Source organism: Equus caballus, chromosome 16 (assembly GCF_041296265.1).
Source record: "Equus caballus isolate H_3958 breed thoroughbred chromosome 16, TB-T2T, whole genome shotgun sequence".
NCBI classification, from domain to species: Eukaryota; Metazoa; Chordata; class Mammalia; order Perissodactyla; family Equidae; genus Equus; species Equus caballus.
Window position 1 is genome coordinate 67,452,060 of NC_091699.1, and position 24,300 is coordinate 67,476,359.

Here is a 24,300-nt window from a genome sequence, read left to right on the forward strand (position 1 = left end):
ATTTTTGTGATTGCTAATTAATACTTTACTTATAATTCCCTAAATAAGGTATATGAGCAAATACAATTATATGTAGAGCAAGTAAAATTATTTGTAGTTTAACTTAGGGGGAAGTGTGTGGCCTGGTGGAAAGAGCATAGATTTTGAAGTCAGACAGCCCTGGGTTGGAAAATGATCAGCCGTGTCACCTTACAGAGTTCTTGTGAGAATTAAAAATGTTTGTAAGTGACCCACTGAGAAGTGCATGGTCCCTGGAGGACGACAGACAAAACTTTAAATTCTAGCTTCTCCAAGTACAAGCTGTGAGACTTTGGGAAAATTACGTAACTTTTTAGAGCCCCAATTTCTTCTTTTATATATTTGGGATAGTAATGCTCCTAGAATTATTTAGGGCAGTAAATGAAAGAAAGTATGTAAAGCATATATGGATTTTAATAAATGCTATCAGTTATTCGTATCCTTTGATACCATAAAAGCTAGTAATAACCACAGTGGATGTCTATGTGTAGCAAGAAATAGAACTAACTTCCTTGCCATTGTATTAAAGGAGATGGTTCTTCCCACATTTCTATTTCTAAAGAGTTTAGGAAAATAGGAAGAAAGTAAAAATTTTAAATTAGAGATTTTAAAACGTTTTCTCTTAATTAAGAAAATAATGCAACTGAATGCACTCCACCTCCTTTTTCTGGTCGAATAAAGAGAAACTTTCTTGGGTCCTTTGCTTCATGTCAGCAGCACCATCTGCATCGTTAGCGCTTATGCCCTGTATCGTGTATTGTGTTCCTGTCTGAAAAAGTGACTTTACGTCTGTGAAGGGAAGGTAAATGGATCCTACATATGCTTTCTTCATCATTTTAATTCCTGTACAGTTCTCCACCTAACTTAAATTTCTAGATTTGGCTGATTGAAATTCGCAATTAGAATTCTAGGCTGTTTCAGTATTTCTTTTTCCTGAATTTAAGATTAAAAAAATCAGTTTATGTGATTATATAATTTTCTGACTGAGAAGCTGAAAGAATGTTAATTTCTTTTCACTGTGCCTACAAATTCACTTTTAGGAAATGGGAATGTGTTGAGGAAAATTTTTAACCATCTTCTGACCTTGTGAAATGCTCTTTCAAAAATGTTATTTGCCCTGTTATCAAAATTGTATCTATTAAAATGTGACTTGATCATAGTTTTGAAGAATTGATTAAAATGATTTTTCACCTTTAGTGACTTCTTCATGATTATCTGTGATATTAAATCTTATAGAATATATTGAATTAATAGATCCTTAACATCTTTAGAGAAGCCTGGTCTTTGTTGAAACATAGAAGACCAACCTATATATCCTTCTGTACTTTGTGTTCACATAAACGTATCCTCACAAATATTTGTCCTTCGTAAAACATAAAAATGTGGTCATATTAAACATACAACTCCACAACTTGCTTTTTTCTTAAGTCTATTAGTGACATCTATTAAGTGTGACCGCCTTGTCATTCTGTCTCATTCTTTATATCTTCATAGTATTCCGTCTATTAGTGACATCTATTAAGTGTGACCACCTTGTCATTCTGTCTCATTCTTTATATCTTCATAGTATTCCATGGTAATCAGCCATTCTGCTGTTTATTTATTTTCAGGTTGTTTTCTGTTTTTGCCAGTTTGAACAGTATACACGTGTGACCTTATCTTTATATTTTGGTGCTTTTATTTCTGTGGAGTAGATACCCACAAGTGATATTGCTGCACAAAGGGTATTCTTAAAAATTGAAAACATGAATTATCACCAGCTTACTCTCCAAAAAGTTTTGAGCAACTTACATCCCACTAGAAAGTATGAGAGTGTCTGTGTCTCCCCGCCTTTACCAGCTTTAGATGTTAATTAAAAAATTTTTTTTCTAATCTGATGGGTAGAATTTGCTGTACCATTAGTAAGAGTGTATATCTTAGCATATGATTATTGCCCATTTGTATTTTCTCTTAAGGGAATTGCTTGGTTCATATTTTTTGTCAATTTTTATATTCCCTTTATTTCCCTTTTAAATAAAGAAGTTTCTTGTATTAGAAATATTTAATGCCGTGTCTGTCATACTGCATATATTTCCTCATGTTCTGTTTTGTTTCTTTTTGGTGTTCTTTGCTTTAGAGAAATGTTTGATTTTTTTTTTTAGTACAATAAAATAAATCTGTAATCACTTTTTTTCTCTATGGCTTCTAGGTTTCTCGTCTTGCCTTAGGATACATCCCAACTCCCATAATATATTATTCTAAATTTTAAATATTACCATTTTAATTATCTGTAATCCATCTAGAATTGCTTTTTACCTGTGGTTTGATGTAGACAACTTCATTTCATCAAATTGGAGAACCAAAACAAGTCTTTTCATTTAATAAGTAAATTACCTTCCTGCAATGTATATAATCTGTTTCTTGACTCCGTTTTGTCTTTCAAATTATTTATTTAATATATTGAATTGTTTCTGTGTTTGTACTATACTGTTTTGCTTGTCATAGTTTTTTTCTTTTAATTGAGTTTCTGATAGTTTAAAACATTGTGAAATTTCAGTTGTGAATTATTATTTGTCAGTCATCTTATAGGTGCACCCCTTTACCCTTTGTGCCCCCCCCCCCACACTTCTTCCCTCTGGTAACCACTAATCTGTTCTCTTTGTCCATGTGTTTGTTTATCTTCCACATATGAGTGGAATCTTACAGAGTTTGTCTTTCTCTATCTGGCTTATTTTGCTTAACATAATACCCTTAAGGTCCATCCATGTTGTGAATGGGACGATTTTGTGCCATAGTTTTATACTATATTGGAATATTTGTTAGACAAAGTGTCCCCTTATTTTTTTTCATGATTTTATTGGGAACTAAACTTCAAAATCATTTAGTTCAGTTAAAAAATAAACATAACCTTTGTGATTCTAGTTCACTTTATAGTTTTTATATTAGTTTGGAAAGCTTCATTACTGTTTTTCTTGGTATATTTAGAGTCTGCCAATGCAGGAGAATAGTCTGTTTTTACATTATTTGGTGTCCTTCAATAAAATTTTATGATTTCTTTCAGATTAAATTTATTCCTATGTAGTTTATCATTTTGTTCTTATCGGATAGAATTTTATTTCCTACCTTTATTTCTGGTTTGTTGTTGCTAATTTAAAGAAAAGTTATTGTTTTTTGTTTATCTTATAACTGGCTGCCATCAAATGAATCTTTTTATTTGTGCTAATTGGTTGAATCTATAATATGCTAGGTACACAGTAATAATCATGTGCAAATAAAGATAATTCTATTTTTTGTTCAATTTCTTTATTACATTAGCTACAGCATACAAATTGATGTGTTATGCTAGATAGTGGATCTTATGACTCATGTAAATAGTGAAATCTTTAGTATTTTCCACTTTAATATGTTTGCTTTTGGTATCTAGTCAGTAATTTTATCATTTTTATTCCCGTTGTACTTAAGATGCATTGAAAGGGGTCTACTTGACTTTAATGTCTGAAAGAGTCTTTTGAGCAACAGAGGTTTAGTGACATTTTCTAGTGGTCCAATCATAAATCTTGATGCTGAACTAGGTAGAATTTAAGTAATCTTACTAATCCAAATGCTTTTTAACATGGCTTTTAAAATTTTAGAATTAACTAGAGGTCACAGAATGTAAATATTATCAATCTTGATATAAAAATAAAAATCTAATCAAAACTGAGATGTGGAAGAGAGATTCTAAGTGAAGAGGGTGTGTGTTAGTGGGGTGAAAAATTCTTATTTTTCTTTTTGTAGAATAAATAAATGCTGGGTAAAATGGCACATTATTTAAGGTTATGATGCAACTGTAGCTACTAAGAACAATTGTAAGATAGAAACAAAGTAGTTATGTCTTGTGAGTTGAAGTGGAAATAGTTATTTGGGGTGACTTCTGTAAGACTTGGATTTTTCTGTCATATATAAGTTAATTAATAAATTGCTTTAAAATGCAGTTTCCATCTATTGATACTGAAAAATCTTTATATTTTTAAGTGGAAAGAAGCAAGTTATGTATACAGCAATGAGTTGTAATGTAGCTACCTTTTTGTAAGAATATACATACTTCTGTTTCCATTGTGAAAATGGAGAAAAGGTTAAAAATGGGGCAAGGAGACCAAGGGAATAAATGAAACTTTTTTGATTCATGTAAATATATTAAGTGAAATAAGCCAGATGCAGAAAGACAGATACTGTGTGATCTCACTTATATGTGAAATCTAAAATAGTCATACTCACAGAAGCAGAGTAGAGTAGAGTGGTGGTTGCCAGGGGCTGTGGGGAGGGGGAAATGAGGAGGTGATGGTCACAGGGTATAGAGTTTCAGTGATGCAAGATAAATAGGTTCTGTAGCTCTGTTATGCAGCCTAGTGCCTGTAGCTAACAATACTGGATTGTATACTGACGTTTTTAAAATAGAGTAGATCTTAGGTTAAGTGTTCTTACCACACACACACACAAATAAAGGGGGTGGGAGGAAACTTTCGGAGGTGACAGATATGTCTATGGCCTTGATGGTGGTGATGGTTTCATGGGTGTGTATTTATCCCCAAACTCGCTGAGTTGTATATATTAAAAATGTACAGCTTTTTACACGTCAATTGTAACTCAGTACATTGATTTAAAAAAGTAAGTGTTGCTATTAAATAAAACTGAAAGGAAATCTTTAAAGAACTAGCCAGATTAAAATTCTTGTGCTTTTATGTTGTTAATACCTTATTTTATCAAGAAACTAGTAGACTAAAACTTATTTAACTTTCTCTTTAATCTGTAAAACTTGATTTTAAAAATTTTATTTGAATATTCGTTTAGTAGTGCCCAGGATAGTGTCACAACAGGTAAACACGTTGGAGAAATGAATCTTTTGTGTTTTGATGAAGAATAACATTTTGTTTTGAAATTCGGGAAATTAAAAATTTGTATGCATCTGATTCCTTTTTTTCCCTCTGTGGCCTCTTCACTTTTCTTTCCTCCATTCTGCCTAAATCCAGTTGCTCAGGGCCTTTATAATCCAGTGGGGGAGACATGCCGGACCCAGAGGTTAAGCTCTTAAATACTAGTGGTGAGGGCCAAGATTTCCTCCAGGAGGTAAATTTCAAGAGGTCATTGTAGAAACTGGTATTGAACCTGATTGTTTGCAGAGGAGCTTCATTCTGGGCTCGATGTTTGGAGAAGTTTTTTAAAGTCAGCGAATAACATATCTTTTCTATTTATTTCTTCAGATATATGTTCATTTACCAAGTATAAATTATAGAAAGGTTGAAGATTTTAAAAATATGATTAATTATATGCTTTATTATAACTCTTGATGTCCTTGAGGTTTCAGATTCTTAGAGAAGTTTAATGAACTAGAAGCTTTAGTTGTATTTGAAGCCTATCGCGTGTCTTTCACCTGGTATCTGTGGTCTCATATAGAGCAGTGGAAGATTAAAACAAAGTATTTTTCCTGTTTGACATATTATTTCAGTTTTAAATTTCTTATTTTGTTATTTATCTGGGTCACGTCATCAGTGAATTCTCCAGGATTAGCTGATAGTAAGACTTTACTTTTGGGATATAGTTCTTTCTATAGAAAATATCATTTATTTGCTTTTACAGACTTTGATGGTACCAGGAAGCAAATTTGTCTATCCAAAGAGCACATTTTTAATTTAATTTAGATTACATTTTATGTGAATTTGGTAGACATTCTGTTTTAGTCATTCATGTTCAGTTAGAATTTTATCTTAATCCACTATAGTTGGAAGCTTTTTTCCTTAAATTTCATTTTACATGGTTGGAGTAGAGGAAAAGCGTGGACTGAGTAAGGCTGGGTTTGAATTGTAAACCTACTGCTTATTAGCTCTGTGACTTTGGAGAAGTGATTTAACCTCTCTGAGCTTTAGTAAGAGATAAGAGGATTAAATGAAATATCTGAAGATTAAATGTGCCATATAATAATATATATGATGGTGTTTAGCATAGTTTTGGCACATAATAGGTACTCAGGAAATGTTTTTATTGTCTTCTAGAAAGCCAGAATAACAAAGTAATACTTTTTAATCTTCTTTCTGTACACATTAAAATATTCATCGAACAAACAACATCATAGAGGAAATAAAAAGAATATAATTCATCCACAACTCTTCAATTCTGTATTTTAAACCTATAGTCTTTTACAGTAGTTCTCAAAGTGCTATCCGTGAACCCCGGCTAGTCCCTGAGATCCTTTCAGGGGGTCTGCAAGGTCAAAACTATTTTCGTAATAATGCTAAGATGTTATTTCCCTTTTTCAAAGTGTAGTGAAATTTGTGCTGATGGTGCAGAAGCAGTGATGGGTGAAACTGCTGGTGCCTTAGCACAAAACAAGGCAGAGGCACCAAACAGCACTAGTAGGCACTCTCAGTTTAAAAAAAAAACAAAAATTTTCACTTAATGTCTTTGATGAAGCAGTAAAAAGTAATAATTATTTTATTAAATTTGAGACTTTGAGTACATGTGACTTTAGTATTCTGAATGACAAAATAGGAAGTATGTATAAAAACATTTCTGCTAATTACCAAAGTACGGTGCTTGTCTGGAGAAAAAGCATTGATGTGATGGCTTGAATTGTGAGCTCAACTAGTTGCTTTTTTCACAGAACACCATTTTTACTTGAAAGAACAACTGACAGACTAACTATGATGATTCAGACTTGACATTTGACAGCTGTTTCCTCAAAGAAATGAAGTGAGCTTGTCACTTCAAGAAAAACAACTATTAGTATTTGTTACCAATGATAGTAAGTCTAACTTTCATGAAAAAATTAGAATTTTGGAAAACTTGTGTCTACTAACCTGACTTCGACAGTTTCTCAACACTCAAACCTAACTAGTGAGATTATTTGATGATATTAACAAGTGTGATTTTTTTTTTTTTTATTGTATAATGAAATGTGAAATTTGGAAAAGCTCTAACACCCAGTGAATACAGCTTTTACAGATGGGTGAGAGATCCATTCAAAGTGCATGGTAGACCAATGGATTTCAGTATAACAATGTACAAAACATTCATGTGAAGTAGTTTCGGATTCCTCTTTCCAAATTAACCTTTAAAAATGACTGCTTGTTCAGTTTGGTGAAGGATCAAAGAGGAATATCCACGGTTACCTGAAGAGAGTATTAAAGCACTCTTCCCTTTTCCAACAGAGCATTTGTGTAAACCTGGGTTTTTTTCATATAATTCAACCAAATAAGTTATATCAGATTGATTAGGAAGTAGTTATGAGCATCTAGTTGTCTTTTATTGAGTCAGGTGTTAGAGATTTGCAAAACTGTAAAAGCCATTCTTCTCACTAAATTTGTTTTTGGAAATGTTGCTTTTCGTTAAAATGTTACTTATGTTAACATGTAATAGTTTAATTATTTTTTAAAATGAATTTAGATATTTTAAAGTTTTCTTAGTTTTACTTCCAATGTGATCAGTTCAGATGTTAAACCCTTTGAGTTCTTCAATAATTTTTAAAAAGTGTAAAGAGATCTTGTGTCCAAAAGTTGGAGGAGTGCTGCTCATTTCCTTCTTCTCTTGTAGCTGTTATCCTTATGAATACTTAATTTTTGGTTAAAGTGCTAATTATAAAGCATAATATGATTTATTAATCCTGTTATTAATATAGTTGCAATAAGTTTGTATATAGTAATGACAAAAAAGCAAAATGCTCTTCAGATGAAAACATCTTTGGATCTTCACTGAAATTAAGTAAAAGGGCTAGATTTAACTGATTGTGTTGAAAATTTATTCTCTAAGACACACGCACACACACACACACACACACATACACATACACACATACATCCATCCACATATATTCTTAGAGTATGCTCTCTTTTGAACTAATGTTACAGAAAGCTTTCAGTTGAAAACTGATTGCTGCATTCCTCTTCTGGTATTTTCAGTTACAACTAAGTGTGTGTATTACTTTCCAAATCTCTTACGCTGTGACCCTGTATAAGTTGTAGTTATTAGCTTGGAAGATTAGGAAACTTAGAAGACAGTGATTGGCTGTACCGTAAAAGCAACTTAGAAGAGTTCATCTGTGTAAAGCACAGTGACCTAAATCAGATATGTACTCACTGTCCCTGGAATCTTCAGGGGACTTTCTGCGTTACATTAGCAAAAACAAGGCATTTATATATTACTATGGAAAGATTTCGCCTGGAGAAGAAGTTACCTGTATGTACCTAATTATGATCTTGTGTTTTATTTACAAACAGATTTGAATCTTTCATAGTTTAATAGTGAAGCTTGAAGAAATGTCAGGCTTATTAGCACTGGCTTAGAATAGTATCATCCTCTGTGTCCTTGGCTATGGAAGTCATCTGCTGAAAAGAGTAGATCCTTATGTAAAGTTAGCAATGTTTGTAGCATCTTTATTATTCTACAAAATTAGTTTTATGGTTAGTTAATATTACTTTAAAAAATTCTAGTTGGCTAAGATAATGAGGAAAGAAATCACTTTGTCTTAACGGTTAAGTATGTTTTGCAGCCAAACTCAAGTATATGACAACTGTGAAATTACTCTACATGGTTAGTAACCCTAATTTATGGGAAGTATTGCTTTTGGACTATAGCCATATGTTTTATATAACGAAGAACTTAATTTGTGATAGAGTCCTCTAATGATGTTTTAATAATGGATTTTGTAAATCTCAGATGTCAAAAAAGAGGATATTAGACTAGGTTCATGAGTATATTGTTAAATAATCTTTTAACACTCTTTTTTCCCTCTAATGTTATGCCTTTTGCATATCAATGTCTCATTTTTGATCATTTGACCAAGAAAATACAAACTGTGGATGTTCCTTTTTCAGGCAGGATAAATGACTATGAGCGGAATTAGTAAAATGTGTGTAGTTAGAAAACTTGTTTCAAACAAAACTAGATTTGTTTGATTTTGCTGGGAACTCCTACTTGTGAATTGAACTTTGATTTTATCATGTGTTGATGCTGGGCTTTTTTGTTTATAAACTGATTTATTACATTTCAAAATATTGAGTACCTTTCTATGTTTGAGCTATAATTATGTTCATAAGGAGTCCTTAAGTGGATCCAATATAAATTTTTAGGTGAGTGTCTTGTCCTTTGAAATACTCAACATTCAGCAAGTGTTTATCAGAGAACTTACCAAGGTCCAGGCCCTGCTTGATGCTGAGGATGCAGTGGTGAACGCAACAGACGTGATTCCCCTCCTGGAATTTATTGTTCAGGCTAGAAGACAGTTAAGGAAGTAGTTATGTAAATATGTAATTACAAGTTTTAATAAATACTGTAAAGAAAATGTTCTGTGTGTTCTCAGCATGTATTACAGTGACCTTGGTCTGTTGTCTAGTGGATAAAGAATCCGTGTAACTGGGAGTCTATAGAGACCTGGCTTTTTTTTTTTTTTTTTAAAGGTTTCTTTTGTCAACTTCCATCTTTTTTTTTTTTTTTTTAAAGATTTTATTTTTTTTCCCTTTTTCTCCCCAACACCCCCCAGTACATAGTTGTATAGTCTTCGTTGTGGGTCCTTCTAGTTGTGGCATGTGGGACGCTGCCTCAGTGTGGCTTGATGAGCAGTGCCATGTCCGCGCCCAGGATTCGAACCAACGAAACACTGGGCCGCCTGCAGCTGAGCGCGCGAACTTTAACCACTCGGCCACGGGGCCAGCCCCAAGACCTGGCTTTTTTTTTTTAATTGAGTTAATGATAGCTTACAATCTTGTGAAATTTCACTTGTACATTAATTTTTGTCATTCGTGTTGTAGGTGCACCACTTCACCCTTTGTGCCCACCCCCCACCCCACCTTTCCCCTGGTATCCACTAAACTGTTCTTAGTCCACATTTTTAAATTCCTCATATGAGTGGAGTCATACACAGATTATGCTTCTCTTGCTGGCTTATTTCACTTAACATAATTCCCTATAGAGACCTGGCTTTTAATTTCAGTTCTTTCACCAACAGTGTGATCTTGAGCAAGTCACCTAAGCTCTGTGTGTATGTATGCATATGAGAAAAATGAACAGGGTGTGCATATGAGAAAAACGAACTGGAAATGTAAAAGCTATCCATACCTATGCATCTGTGGGATCTCATTTATTCATTAGGAGTGGAAGAGAGAATTCATTTGCCTCTGGTTTTCTTATCATTGGAGCCACATCTTAGCTGTAAATTAACTGATAAGCTGGACATTGGATTATATTACAGTTTTTCATTCACTCATGTATCCCCAGTATCTGAACTAATGCTCGGCACGTAGTATGCACTCGGTAAATATTTGTTGAATGAATGGGTGAGTTCCTTAATTCCTAGTCTTTAAGGAAATGAGACTTCTTTCATGGTTCATTGATTCATGGGGAACAGAGGTATTATCCAGGGAAAGAATAGGCAAACAGACCATATTGCTGACGGATTTCCTGGCTCTCTCTTGTTGGTTTTCAGTAGAAAAAAATATAGCAAAACCCTAAAAATACCCACTAATGCTAACTCTACGCTGACTGAAGATGGAGAATCTTCACAGAACACTTACTGGTCCTTCTTTTGCCGAAAAACATCTACTGGATCTTTGTGTGTGTGTTTTTTCCCTTTTGTGCAGAATGCCTGTGCTTTTCTGTACATTTTAATTACTAATAAAATTGAGATAATTTTTTAAAAAGCCTGTTTTGTAAATAGATTTTTATTATCCTAATTTCTATTAATAAGTTTATATATACCTGATAACCGTAAAATAAGTAATTCCTGTATACTTTTTGGTGTGTGTGTACTGAAGTAGAACTTGGAGTGAATGCTTTTCCTCATAGAAATAGTGTAATAAACATTTGTGATTTATAATTGCAGGTAGAATCCTAATGAGGCTTTCCATTTGTCCATGACTTTGGTGCCTTGTAAGGAAGCGTCTGACAATAAAGTGTGTCTCTAACAATCCTCTTGATTATTGGAGGCTATGACTTGCCAGTTTTTATGCCTCCTACCTCTTTGAGTTCTGTTACTCTTACATTCTTTGATTTCTTCACTTTTTTCCTTTGAAACTTTTTTTTAAAACTCAAATTATCTTTAGTTTTAACCATGGTATTTGAAATAAAAATTTCTGAAGCTTTTTGTTCCGATGTCTGAATCTATCCAGTTCCCCGTCTGTCAGGTGACAAAGCATTTTTCCCAAGGCTCTTAACTTTTTTCTGTGGGAATCACATGATTGCCTGAGTTTAAAATTTACAGTTTTAAATTTGCAGTGATTTTCCATATACCTTTTACGTCTCTTCTGCTTATTTTAGAATAATGAACGGATCGAAAAATGCCAAGTGAGTTCTTTAGAAACTATGAATATCGTTCTTTGGTTTTTTCATTTTCTGAAATAGCAGTCATTGATGATTTCTCCCTTTAACTGGATTAGAAAAGATTATTGCCTTATTCTTAATCTTTTTCCCCATAAATTTAAATTTTTCTAATATTTAAGTTCCACTCCTGGTGGTAGGTGGGGATGTGGTTGGGAATTGCGGTTGTTTGGAGAAAACTTGTATTTTGGGGAAACAGCATTGTTATTATTTATATACTTGGATAGCTTGCCCTAGGCATCTTGGGGAAAATATTCTGGCCTACAAATCAACTTGTAGAACACTATAGATTTAGTTTCTTATATTAGAGTGAAAGCGTATAGTAGCTTTACAGTATTTTCTTTATAGTATTGTGGATTGGAATGTACATTTCATTTTCTGAAGAATTAAAACAATGTGAATGAAGTGAGAGCGGTCCCAGGAAGGCCTGCTAAAATGACTAAGGGCATGAAGCAGCCTCTGTTGAAGAGCAGTTTAAATATTTAGGGCCTAAGTCTTTAACCTGGAGTTCAAACTTTGATGTGCACCAGAATCATAGAGAGAGGTTAGTAAAAATTTGGATGCTTGGGCTCCACCTTATCCTATTGAATCAGCATCTCTAGCATGGGACAAGGAAAGCTGAATTTTAACACGTTTTCTAGATGTGTCTGAATTTGTAATATACCATAAAATCTCTTAAAGTAATACAGTTTTAGATCTTTATGAAAGTTAGTTGCAACATCTTGGCATTTCATCCTAGATACTATGTTTGCATTTCATATGAATAATTCTACTAGTCAATCATAATATTATTTTAGGATGCATTTTAAATCTTCACATCAGTTTTAATTAGGAAATTAGCAGGGATTTGTTTCTGTACTTGTAAGACTTCTCTAGTTAATCTAGTTTTAAAGCTATATGGTAGATGAGAAAGCCTTTTTATGGAAAAATGAAATAGTTTCCTTACTCAGATTCTGTAAAAAGTGTGGGCATCTTCTGTGGGTTATGCACTTTTACCTAGTGTCTCATCCTACAGCTCTTTCAGGTGGGATTACGCTCTATTTGTGGATCAGGACCAAGATGGATAGGTGAAGTGGCTTTCAAATGATTGCCTTCTTAAGTCTGCCTCTGTATTCACATGGTTAAAATAAAGCAGTATAAAAAATAAGTCCAGATGTCTATCTCTACTACCAGAGGTAACCAGTTTTACTATTTTCTTGTATGTCCTTCCAGGGTTTCAGTATGCAAATTCAAATAATCCTATTCTGGGACTTTCTTACACTTAGAAGAAGTAGCATACTATCTATGTGGTTCTCTACCTTGTGTGTATTTCATTTTATAATAGGTGTTAGATATTTTTCATGCCAGTATGTAGAGAATGTCCTCGTTTTTTTCAGTGGCTTCGTATTCCATTGGGTGCATAAGCCATTGCTCTATTAAGGGACCCTTTGATTGTTTCTAGTCTTTTCCTATTACAAGCTGCAATAAATAACCTTGTACATGTGTCATTTCATATACAGATAATTTGAACTTTCTTTATGATCTTATGTGGATAGTTCTTAAATCTGTTGTCTTTGTGATAGAGTGGTTGTAATAGTTACCTAGATGGAGTGAGTCAATCTGGTATTGATATACTTTGTGTGCCTTTTTATTCTTGTGTACATTTGAGTTTTCCCGGTGCCTTGGCTTTAGTTCATTTTAGGTAGGCTTTGTAAGCACTGGCTTCTGTCATTCACTCATCTGAGGTTAAGAAGGAAAACATTTTGATGTCAGGGGTTGCTCTTTGCTGTTGCTATTTTTAGTTTTCCAGTATGTTCTTGGAGTTAAAAAATAAGGAATTTTTCCAGATGCAAATTTAAAAATAGCTAACATATTAACATTGAAATTTGAATTTATTCTTCTTTTAAATTACTAAAAGTAAAACATGTTTGTTGCAACCAAAAAATTAAGCACTATGTGTCTATCTCTGTGTTCTTCCCTGTTTTTCCAGTCATCAGAGTGAGACAGTGTGAGCTAGCAATTTGATGTTTAGCCTTCCAAATGCTTAATATGTAATATATTTTTTGTATATACTTTAAAAAAGAACACAAATAAAAATGTACTCTATATAGTCTATTAACTTACTCTATATTTATAAATATGACTTAAAGCATTATCCTAAAATGATAGGCTTTGAACTGAAGTATATTTGTTTCCTAAATGTGTTGCCCCCTTGAAACAGCAATGGCTTTGTTCTAAGGGATTTTCAATATAAAGCCAAATGCACCCTGCACACTTTGTTGAATTACTTGTAATATGTTAAGCTCGCCAATTTGTGTGGCCTACTTAATATTTGCATTTATAGCAGACTGCCTTTCTGATTCATGCTTCACAGTCGTTGGAAAGCTGGTGAAGTTTTCAAGAGAAGGGAGAGAGGCAGACGTTCCCCCACCTCCGTTTTCAACAATGTTAGTGTTGTCAATTCTTTAGACTTTTAAAATTTTAACTATTTTATTCTGCAAGTTACACATGAAAACTCTCTCGTTGAACCCAAACAGTAACAATAAAATAATATTCTCACTTGGCTTTACGTTAAATGACTACTTAAGGCTTCACAGATAGTATCTAATGGGAACAAGCCAGGCGGACCATGAGAGGACGTGCTGATGGACATCCTTTTCTTTTAACATGCCACTTTTTTGCATAGATTGGAAGTATTTTTCTATGATAGATGTTTAGCGGTCGAAGAGTATGTATATTTTAAATAAATAAATATTGTGAGATTTCCCAATTTAAACTGTTTTTGAGTATTAGCTGATTAGTGTTGTTAATACATCTAAACATGCAAGTATATCTGCTTAGAAATAAAAGGGTTTTTTTGTTTAGGGGTGAGAGAGTAAGTGTATTGTTTTGCTTCCTATCTTAGCAGTTGTTCCGGCTAACTGATAGTTTAGAATGGGAGCAGTTAATCCCTTTTAGAATACACAGTATGCTACCCTCTTGGGCTAATGTAACTTTGGCATCTTTCATTTAGGAGACAGCTTGTCTTTTGTACCTGTGCATGCTTAGGGACTAAAAGGCATTAGCTCATTGGAGGAAAGCTAAAGATTTTAGAGTATGACATGCTTAATGCATGGTAGTCATTGATTATTCATTCTTGTACTTTTATATGTGTGTGTTTTTGTTTATTTGTGTCCTACTTTAGCCTTTCCTCATTACTAAGGGCATATGACTACTATGAGGCAGTTTGATTAACCATATATACTATTGTCTGTCTTCTTTCTTAGTCCATCGTATGAAAATGTCTCATGGTCTACACAGCCTTCTTCCCATTCCTTTACATAAGGAGCCTTAGCCAGTCATTTAGCTTCTCTGAGTTTCCTATATTAGATTGAACACCAGTCCTTCAGAGTCATATCTGGGTACCTTTCCAAATCTGTTTGATTCTATATGTTGGATATCTAACCTTCAGAAAGAGATCTGCATTTTCTTAGCATACTGTGTCTGATTCTGAGTTTTGGGTAGCAAATAGTGAGAGTTTAGATAGCAGGGAATTTATTGAAAATTTAATCAAATTGCTTTAGTTCTTGGGTTTTAAGACATGAGAGTCTGGACACTGAGAGCTTGGATAGCAGGGGACAATTATATGTGAATCTCTTTTGTATACACTGAAGTGTGATATTTTAGATTAAGAGTTGGAGGAGACTTTAAAAGATCATTTTACTCAACCTCTTATTTGATCCTTTGTGAATCTCTTTTGTATACACTGAAGTGTGATATTTTAGATTAAGAGTTGGAGGAGACTTTAAAAGATCATTTTACTCAACCTCTTATTTGATCCTTTCTGAAACAAACTGGTCCTCTGGTTTATGCATGGACATTGAAAGTGGTCAGAAGCTAAGTGCGCTCCTTGTCATTCTGGTTAATGTTCTAAGTGCTAGAGGACATGTGGGGCAATAAGAGCAACCACAGAGAAGACAGGAATGGACGAAAGTTTGTGTTCCTGCAAAAGTCGAAAAATACTATAATTAGATGGATTAAAAAAAACTTCTTTCTAGAAAAATGATATTCAGTGGAGTATTATTAACAATGTTGTAGTTAATGTTAATATAATTATTTTACTGTTGTTCTTTCACCTCCAGTTGTCTCTGTTGCCTACAAAGGTACCAGTTAAAGCATGAGGACCTTCAAGGAGAATTAATTAAATTGTTTGTTTTCTTGAAAGTTTTTTTTCCTCTCCTGCTTTGGAAGGCTTGCCCTGAATGCCTGGTTTCAGGCTATCCACTCCTTCATCAAGCCCCAGGCCCTTCCTGCACCTGTCCTGTTCTTTAGCCTCTTCCTGGGCCGTTCTTTTCCTTGCATTCATGTTTAGCTCTGATTCTTTGACAAAAGCATTATAGGACAGGACCTCTCTGGTGTGAATGGCTTGCTGAATGACATTCCATATTCTGGGTTCCTCTGTCTGCTGCCCACACAGCAGACTCTGTGAGCTGATCCATGTCACCTGTGAGGTTCAGTTAGGCCTGTTTAACATCAGCCACCTCTTCCTCAGGACCTTTGTTTATCTTTTCAAAACCTCGAATGTCCTCCTCCAGTATGTCTCCTTGTCCTGGCCTTGGTTGAATAGTGATCCTTGTCCACTATTCCCTGCTCATTGTACACTGCTTTCTAGTCTGTGTCACTTAAATGGAATAGACTTCCCTGAGGAACTGGAAGTGGTGCGTGGTGTCCTCCTTGTTGTTACCCTTGCCCATCCACTCTGGGTGCACCTGTTGGGACATCTTGTGGTAGTCATGTTGGACAAGGTTCGAGGCCTTATGCTGCCTAGCCGTGGTAAAGTTTGGCGAGGCCGACTCTAATTGCACAGCTCCAGCACACCCGTGCTGGGCAAGGGTCCAGAGTGAGCTACAGTTCAAATTGGAAACTTTGAGGAAAGGAAATTTGCTCATCTGTCTGTATCTGTGGCACAGAATCTTGTGCATAATAAATTCATAGTAGGTAGTTAAGGATGATTATAATATTCCTTTGAAAATTGTTAGAAGTTGAGAAGTTAAAGCTAAAATTTTATTCTTTTAAAAATAGGCTGTGTAATATTTTACAATAAATATGTTCAGTCTTTTTGTTGAGCTGAAGAAGGAAACAAAATTATAAAGGTAGACTTTCACAACTCAAAACTGGAATCTCCTTAGAGGTTAAATTTTGGCATGGCTTTTACTTTGTGGAGAAATAATAAGTTCTTATAACCTTGAGTGGTTCTTGGTTAATGTATGAGTGAAAGCGGTACTACATGTTAAGTCTATGCACTCATTTTTGACAATTTTATGTTTAACCTCAGTCCAGTCCAATATAGCTGAGTTCAATGTTTCCTTTTAATTAGAGGACCTAAGAGCAAAGAACAGAAAGAAAGCATTCTATATTAACATCTAAGGGTTGCCTTCACCCCAGAGATTCTTTAATTTCTGATCTGAAGGGCCCTTCTGTTGAAGTGAATATATTTACCTATTACCTAGTAACTTGCATAGAAGACCAATTAAAAATCTTTGTCACCTTCATTCTTATATGAGATTTTTGAATGGTCTTCTGTGGATTAAAAAAAAACCCCAAAAAGCCTGTAAGCATACTTTAAAAAGAATGCGGTCAGCTAGAATAAGAAATCATTTCTTTGAGAAGAAGGCAATCTTGCTATCTCAAATAATGCGCCTATTAGTAGGTCCTCAGTATATATTGATTTCATGACTGAATGAGAATAATTTATTTTTAGGGTCACGATGAAGAAGCTGTCGTTGATCTTGGCAAAACCAGCTCAACTGTGAACACCAAGTTTGAAAAAGAAGAACTAGAAAGTAAGTTTGTTTAAAATAACGCTTAGGAGGATAAACTACTAATGAATGTTTGTTAGTATCCTTGAAGTTTTACCTACTGTTTGTTGAAACATTTTTTGTTGTTGTGAGGTAGAGCATGCATTTAGAAGAGTGTTCAACTCTTTTCTAAATATAATTTAAAGAATAATAATACAGCCAACACCCATGTAACTACCACCCATACCTGCAAATAGAACATTCCTTAATTATTTACTCTTTGTTGAAAGTTTTGGCATAACATAGATTTCAGGATGCTTTTCAAACTTCACTGATGATTACCGTTACTTAACTTGGAAAATTGAAATGCCGGTTTTAAAATCAGTTAATTCTTTTGTTTTTTTCATTTCTAACAGGCTGGGTAATTTGTATTATGAGGAAACTAAATTGCCAGACTAATAAGCCACAGTTATTACTAATTGTCATCTAAATGTTCATTTTCTAGGTCTGTAACATCAGCTTTTAAACTGCTGTCATAACCTCAGCATACGATTACAGAGTTATTTGCCCATCTATCTTCCCTAAGCCAGAAGTAGTCCTGGCAAATGGTTTCTTTTTTTTCTTTTTCTTTTGAAATAATTTTAGATTTACATAGGAGTTGCAAAGATAGTAAAGAGTGTTCCTATGTACCCTTCACCCAGCTTTTTCTAACATTAACATTTTATATAACCATCGTAAGTTTATAAAAATGAAAAACTTAACATTGGTATATTACTGTTAACTAAGCTACAGATTTTATTCGGATTTCACCAGTTTTTCCACTGATGTCTTTTTTCTGCCCCAAGATCCAGTTGAACACTTCAGAATCCTGTAGTATATTTAGTTGTCATGTCTCCTTAGTCTCCTCTGTTCTATGACAGTTTCTCAGTCTTTCGTTGTTTTTCGTGACCTTGATATTTTGAAGAGTAGTGGTTAGATGCTTTGTAGAATGTCTCTAAGTTTGAGTTTGGCTAATGTTATAGGAACAGACTGAGATTATGGATATTTGGGGAGCATACCAAACTCTTACATACTCTTACATACTCATACATACTCTTCTCAGTGTATCCTATCTGTGGACATATGATATCAGCATGACTTATTATTGGTGAGGTTAACCTTGAACACTTGATTAAGGTGGTGTTCATGGCAAATGTTTTGATAGACTTATATTTGGGTCTTTTTGAGAACTACATTCTTAAGTTAAAGTCTTCTCTGAAAGCTGGTACCATATGGGGCTATTATTCTTTTGGTTTTAAAAAGGAGATGAAAAGAGACACACAAGTGTTTTCCGCATTTAGTTTCTGAGGTGAAAAAACCTGTGTCTTTTAAAGTTGACTTGAAAAATCTAGGCTTACCAGGGATTCTAGAAAGAACCTCAGTTACCTAGAAGCTTGTGGTTACATTCTGTGAATTACAGGGACTGCGATAGTTAAAATTTTTAGCAATAATTTTATTAATTCAAATATATAATGGTGCATTTAATCTATCACTTACCATTTAATGTCATCCCTCAGGTATATGTGACCTAGAATATGAAGAGAGCTGCTTGACAGTGCTCCTCGGCTTCCCTTGGTTACCCCATGGCCCTTAGCTTTGCATGCTTTATACATATCTAAATTGCAGTATCAAGTTTGAGGGAGAAATTAAATTTATCTCAGAGTTTGACTGAGTAGGCCTTTGGAGTAAAGTAAAGTGAAAGAAGAATGAAAGAAAAAATTATAACAGAACACTGAGGGCAATAATAAAAGCAGAAAAAACAGTAAGGCTTGATCTCCCAGTTCTTTGGATTCTACCACATTCTTATTTATCTAGTCTTTCTAAATTGCAGACTCATAGAATTTATTTTTATCTTGGTGCATTGGGATTTGTGTGCCAAAACCCATTAGTACTAATTGGGGTAACAACTTTGTAATTTCCAATGCACAGTGATGAGAAATTGACTCTTCAATTTCCACTTTTCTTTTGTGTTCAGAAGAAAATAGTTTCGTTAAAATAAAATTGTAAGATCATTGAGTTTTGTTATAGTTTTTCTTTTTACTTATTGAGATATAATTCACAAAACATAAAATTCACTATTTTCAAGTGTATAATTTATTGTTTTTTGGTATATTTACTATGTTGTGCAACCATCACCATTCTCTAATTCCATCACACCGAAAAGAGACCCTGTATAATTGTATAATTTTTTTTTTAAGTTGTGCTTTTCTTTGGTGAGGAAGATTGGCACTGAGCTAAGATCTGTTGCCAGTCTTCCTCTCTTTCTTTTTCTTTTTTCTCCCCAAAGCCCCAGTACATAATTGTATATCCTAGTTGTAAGTCATTCTAGTTCTTCTGTGTGGGATACCACCACAACATCGCCTGATGAGCAGTGTGTAGGTGCAGCCAGGATCCAAACTGTTGAACCTCGGGCCACTGAAGCAGAGCATGTGAACTTAACCACTTGGCCACAGGGCCACCCCCTCCACCCCCTTTTTTTGGGGGATGAGGAAGATTGGCCCTGAGCTAACCTCTGTTGCCAGTCTTCCTCTATTTCGTATGTGGGATGCTGCTGTAGCATGACTTGATGAGCAGTGTAGGTCTGTGCCTGTGAACCCTGGGCTGCTGAGGCAGAGTGTGCAAACCTAACCACTATGCCACCAGGCCGGCCCCTATAATTGGTTTTTAAATTTGGCATTTTCTGGTAAAATTTTTTCAAATAATGGATATTTTATTTCTACAATTTATTTATTTATTTGTTTATTTTTTGAGGAAGGTTAGCCCTGAGAAAAATCTGCTGCCAATTCTCCTCTTTTTGCTGAGGAAGACTGGCCCTGAGCTAACATCCCTGCCCATCTTCCTCTGCATTATATATGGGATGCCTGCCACAGCATGGCTTGCCAAGTGGTGCCATGTCCACACCTGGGATCCCAACTGGTGAACCCCGGGCTGCTGAAGCAGAACATGCGAACTTTTTAACAGCTCTGCCACTGGGCTGGCCCCTAATGTCTACAATTTTTTGTCTGGTACTTATCATGTACTAAGCAGAGTGCAGGGTATTGGGAGATATTTAAACAAATGATTTTAGTTCAGTGTGTTTCCAGAGATCTGGTCCTCTTTTAATTTAAAAGGTAATTGCTTACATTACTGATATTAACGTACAGTCATGTGTCATTTGATGATGTGGATACTTTCTGAGAATGTCACTAGGTATTTTGTCCTTGTGCGGACGCCATATGTTGTACTTACACAAACCTAGATGGTATAGCCTACTACACACCTAGGCTTTATGGCACTAATCTTATGGCACCATCATCCCATGTGCCTCTCCTTTGTTGACTGAAACATTGTTACATGGCACATGACTACTGGCAACTGAAGCAGGAGGTCAGAATGTTACCTTTTTTAACTCAATTTTTTTGCTACTCTTTGCGTGTTTATAAATGACTGTGAAATTGCCAAGAGTATTGATCTTAGGGTTACAAATAAGTTTTAGTGAGTTGGCAGATCTTCAAATACAGAATCTGCAAATGAAGATTGACTATGCTTTTTGAATCTCATCTAAATATGAAGATCTCGGGTTTCTTGAGGTATTTATTGTCTGACTCTCCTAGGGAATTTATTAGGAAAAGAATGTCATTAATGCTCTTATTTCAGCATATTAACTTTACAGTATGCTCTTATTTCATTATATTAACTTCTTTATGTTGTACATAAGGGCAAGAAAGCAGCTCTACGCCAAAGGTTTTTCGAATAGTTGCAAATTAGTTATAAACTTGTAGTCCACAACCCCTTTCACTGAACACAAGTTAGATAAGAAGCTCATTTAAACTGTTTAAAAAATCGAGTACATTCCTCTCAGTTTTTGCCATAGTGCTGCTAGCTGTCTAGTTCTCTGATTCAGTTTCATTTAGTGGACAAAAGCAGAGACTGCTTTTCCTGTTTTGTTGATCAAAGTCAAATTGAGGATAATGCAACATCAGCAGTAGCTTTTTCTATTTTAAAAGTATGTCATAACCTTACTGTATTGCTTTTCTCCCCCTAGTCTCACAATTTCTACCCGTTAATTGGAATGTTTGGACCATTTACATGTAATGTAGCCCGCAGTAATTTGGACCTTGCTGATTTGAGATTTTCAAAGCTTTAAAAATTAATAAATATGTATTTGTGAATATTGATTATGAAGTATTTAATCATCATTAAAGCATATCTCTTAAAGACCTTTACTAGCTAGGTTGGCCAAAATGTAGATGGAATAAATTTATGTCTGTATTTGATGATTTCAGGTGGACCAAACTCTTCTTTCTCAGAATATCTTTTTAGACTTACAAACTAATGCTTACAACAGTAACCTGTATATCTAGTGTATTTATCAGTCAATGGTATTAGCCCTTGGTGTAATATTCTGTGTAGTGCTCTGTAAAATAAGAGAAGTAGGGGCTGGCCCCGTGGCCGAGTGGTTAAGTTCGCGCGCTCCGCTGCAGGCGGCCCAGTGTTTCGTTGGTTCGAATCCTGGGCGCGGACATGGCACTGCTCATCAAACCACGCTGAGGCAGCATCCCACATGCCACAGCTAGAAGGACCCACAATGAAGAATATACAACTATGTACCAGGGGGCTTTGGGGAGAAAACGGAAAAAAATAAAAATCTTTAAAATAAGAGAAGTAACAGGATGGTAGCACTGTTGATTGTATGAGCTTATTTGTAATTTTTTTTAATCCAAGTAAATTTTCATATACCTTTTTTCCCTTTTGGAAAACCAGTAATATGTTTTTGAACCTTTTGCTAGGTCATCGAGCTGTATATATTGGTGTTCATGTCCCGTTTAGTAAAGAGAGTCGTCGGCGTCATAGGCATCGTGGACACAAACATCACCACCGGAGAAGAAAAGATAAAGAATCAGATAAAGAAGATGGACGGGAATCTCCTTCTTATGGTGAGAGAAAATAGTGGTTCTTCATTAACTGTTTAAAGTTCTTTTCTGGAAAGCTTTTTTTTTAAACATTGAATATTTCCTTTTATAAATTGTATGTCTGCAATAATTTAGACATATTGTCTGTATTGAGAAATCCTAATTGAAGGAAGACTATTTTTTCTACAAGAAAAATATTTAGTTTATAGGTTAAGATCTACTTGCGATAACTGAAAGAAGTAAGGAGCTTTTCTTCATTGTATTCCAGCCTTGGCATTGTTAAAGTTGAGTCTTGGCACTTAAACTTCAGTTTAGTAGGGTTTTATTTCCTTTTCTGTATTACATATTTTCTCTTTATGTATTTTATTATTTACGTATGCAGTGAACAAATATCTGGAATCCTCAGCTCCTGGAAAAGATTGAAATTTTTTTTCGTTTTTAAGCACACTTTTTGGCCAGAAGATTTTAATTACTAAGTCAGATTATTTGGTTATCTGTGCAAAAAAGAGTGCTCTGATTTGATAGTATTGTCTGTAGAAGGACAAGATTTTCGTTTGAAAGCATAGAAATATAGATATGCCAATAGATAGAGGAAATCAGGAAGAAGAAAAGGCATATAGTAGAGGAAAGAGAATGTTAAACATTGACAGTGCTGATTTAAGTGGCCCGGAGGGATGGGAAAGGCGAGAGCTGGAAAAAAATAGCTGTGTAGCCGAGGAAGATTCTTAGACATTACACTTAGTTGACATATAGGGTGTCATTGTTTTTTTTTGCGATATCATGGGCGCACACAGCTGTCTGTGCACCACGAGTCCTAATAGGTGCATTCTAGCAAAGCTGCACCCTTGTAGGCAGTTGTGTTCTATGCTAAAGGAAAGTTTTTTTGAAGAGCAGCAACAATTCCTGGATTTCACTTAAGACTGGGAATAGCATGTGTTTCCGTCAGTCAGAATGAGAAGAGCTTGTGACATACGGGGCTTTGGATAGAGTTCTGAGAAGGGTATTGCCTTAGTAATGGGTTTTAGTAGTTTTACGCTAAAGGTTGCAGTGGATCTGCTATAAAAATTCTTAAAAGAGCAGGTCTTGAAAGAATTAAAGTGATTTCAAGTATCTGCATGTCACAACAAAGTATACCACTACTAAAAGAAATACAGTAATATTTGGCACTCAACCATGTAAAATTCACAATATCTGACATCCACAAATTATTTGAAATATAAAGAAATAGAAAAATATGAGCTATAACCAAGAGAAAAATAAATCCATAGAAACAGATCCAGAAATGACAGGGTTGATGGAATTAGAAAACAAGCATGTTAAAGCAACTATAATACATATGCTTTATGATCAAGAGGATAGAGGAAAATATAGCTCTGATGAAGAGAGAAATTGAAAATATAAGAAAGCCCCAAAGAGAACTTCTGGAGATGAAAAATATCTGAAATGAAAAATATACAAAAGATTTGATGCTATGGAAAAAAGATCAGTGATTTTTGAAGATAGAGTGATAGAAACTATCCAAAATGAAACAGATAAGAAAGATTGAAAATGAATAGAGCATCAGTAATTTGTAGGGCAGTATCAGGTAGTCTAACATATGTATAATTGGAGTGCCAGAAAGGAGGGTGGCAGGGATAATATTTGAAGAAATAATTTTTGAAGAATTTCCAAATTTAATAAAAACTCTGGAGTCATGGATCCAAGGAACTCAGCAAAACTCGAGAAGAAACATGAAGAGGACCACACAAAGATGCATAAAAATCAAATTGCTAAAACCAAGATATAACAATCCTAAGTGTATATGCATGTATAAACAGCTTCAAAATACATGAAGAAACAACTGATAAAATCGAAAGAGGAAAGTGATACATCCCTAATTATAGTTGGAGATTTTAACTCCCCTTTTTCAGTAACTGAGAGAACAAGTAAATAAAAAAATCAATAAGGATTAGAGGACCTGAATAACACTATCAATCAAATTGATATTCACATTCATAGAGCACTGCACCCAACAGTAGCAGGATACACATTCTTTATAAGTGTAAATGGAACATTTACCAAGATAGATTATATTCTAGGCCATAAAATAAGTCTTAATACATTGATCGAAATACATTAAAAGTATATTCTCTGACCACATTAGAATTAAACTAGAATGATATCAAGAAAAATCCCCAGATATTTGCATATTAAACAAGATGCTTCTCAATAACCCATAGGTTAAAGAAGCAATCATAGCGGAAATTAAGAAATATTTTGAACTCATAAAAATA

General features: G+C 34.5%; 1 protein-coding gene and 1 pseudogene across 12 annotated transcripts in view; one reads left to right on the forward strand and one right to left on the reverse strand.

The window, feature by feature from the left end:
• SLC4A7 (solute carrier family 4 member 7) overlaps positions 1-24,300 on the forward strand; it is a 105,439-nt gene that overhangs the window by 21,415 nt on the left and 59,724 nt on the right. For all 12 annotated transcript variants that reach the window (XM_070238995.1, XM_070238994.1, XM_070238992.1 and 9 more), the window contains exons 2-3: positions 17,060-17,141; positions 21,905-22,051. In XM_070238995.1, coding sequence (XP_070095096.1) covers positions 17,060-17,141; positions 21,905-22,051 — 229 coding nt within the window. The remainder of the gene's footprint in view (positions 1-17,059; positions 17,142-21,904; positions 22,052-24,300) is intronic.
• LOC138918144 (dnaJ homolog subfamily C member 9 pseudogene) lies at positions 15,500-16,247 on the reverse strand (annotated as a pseudogene).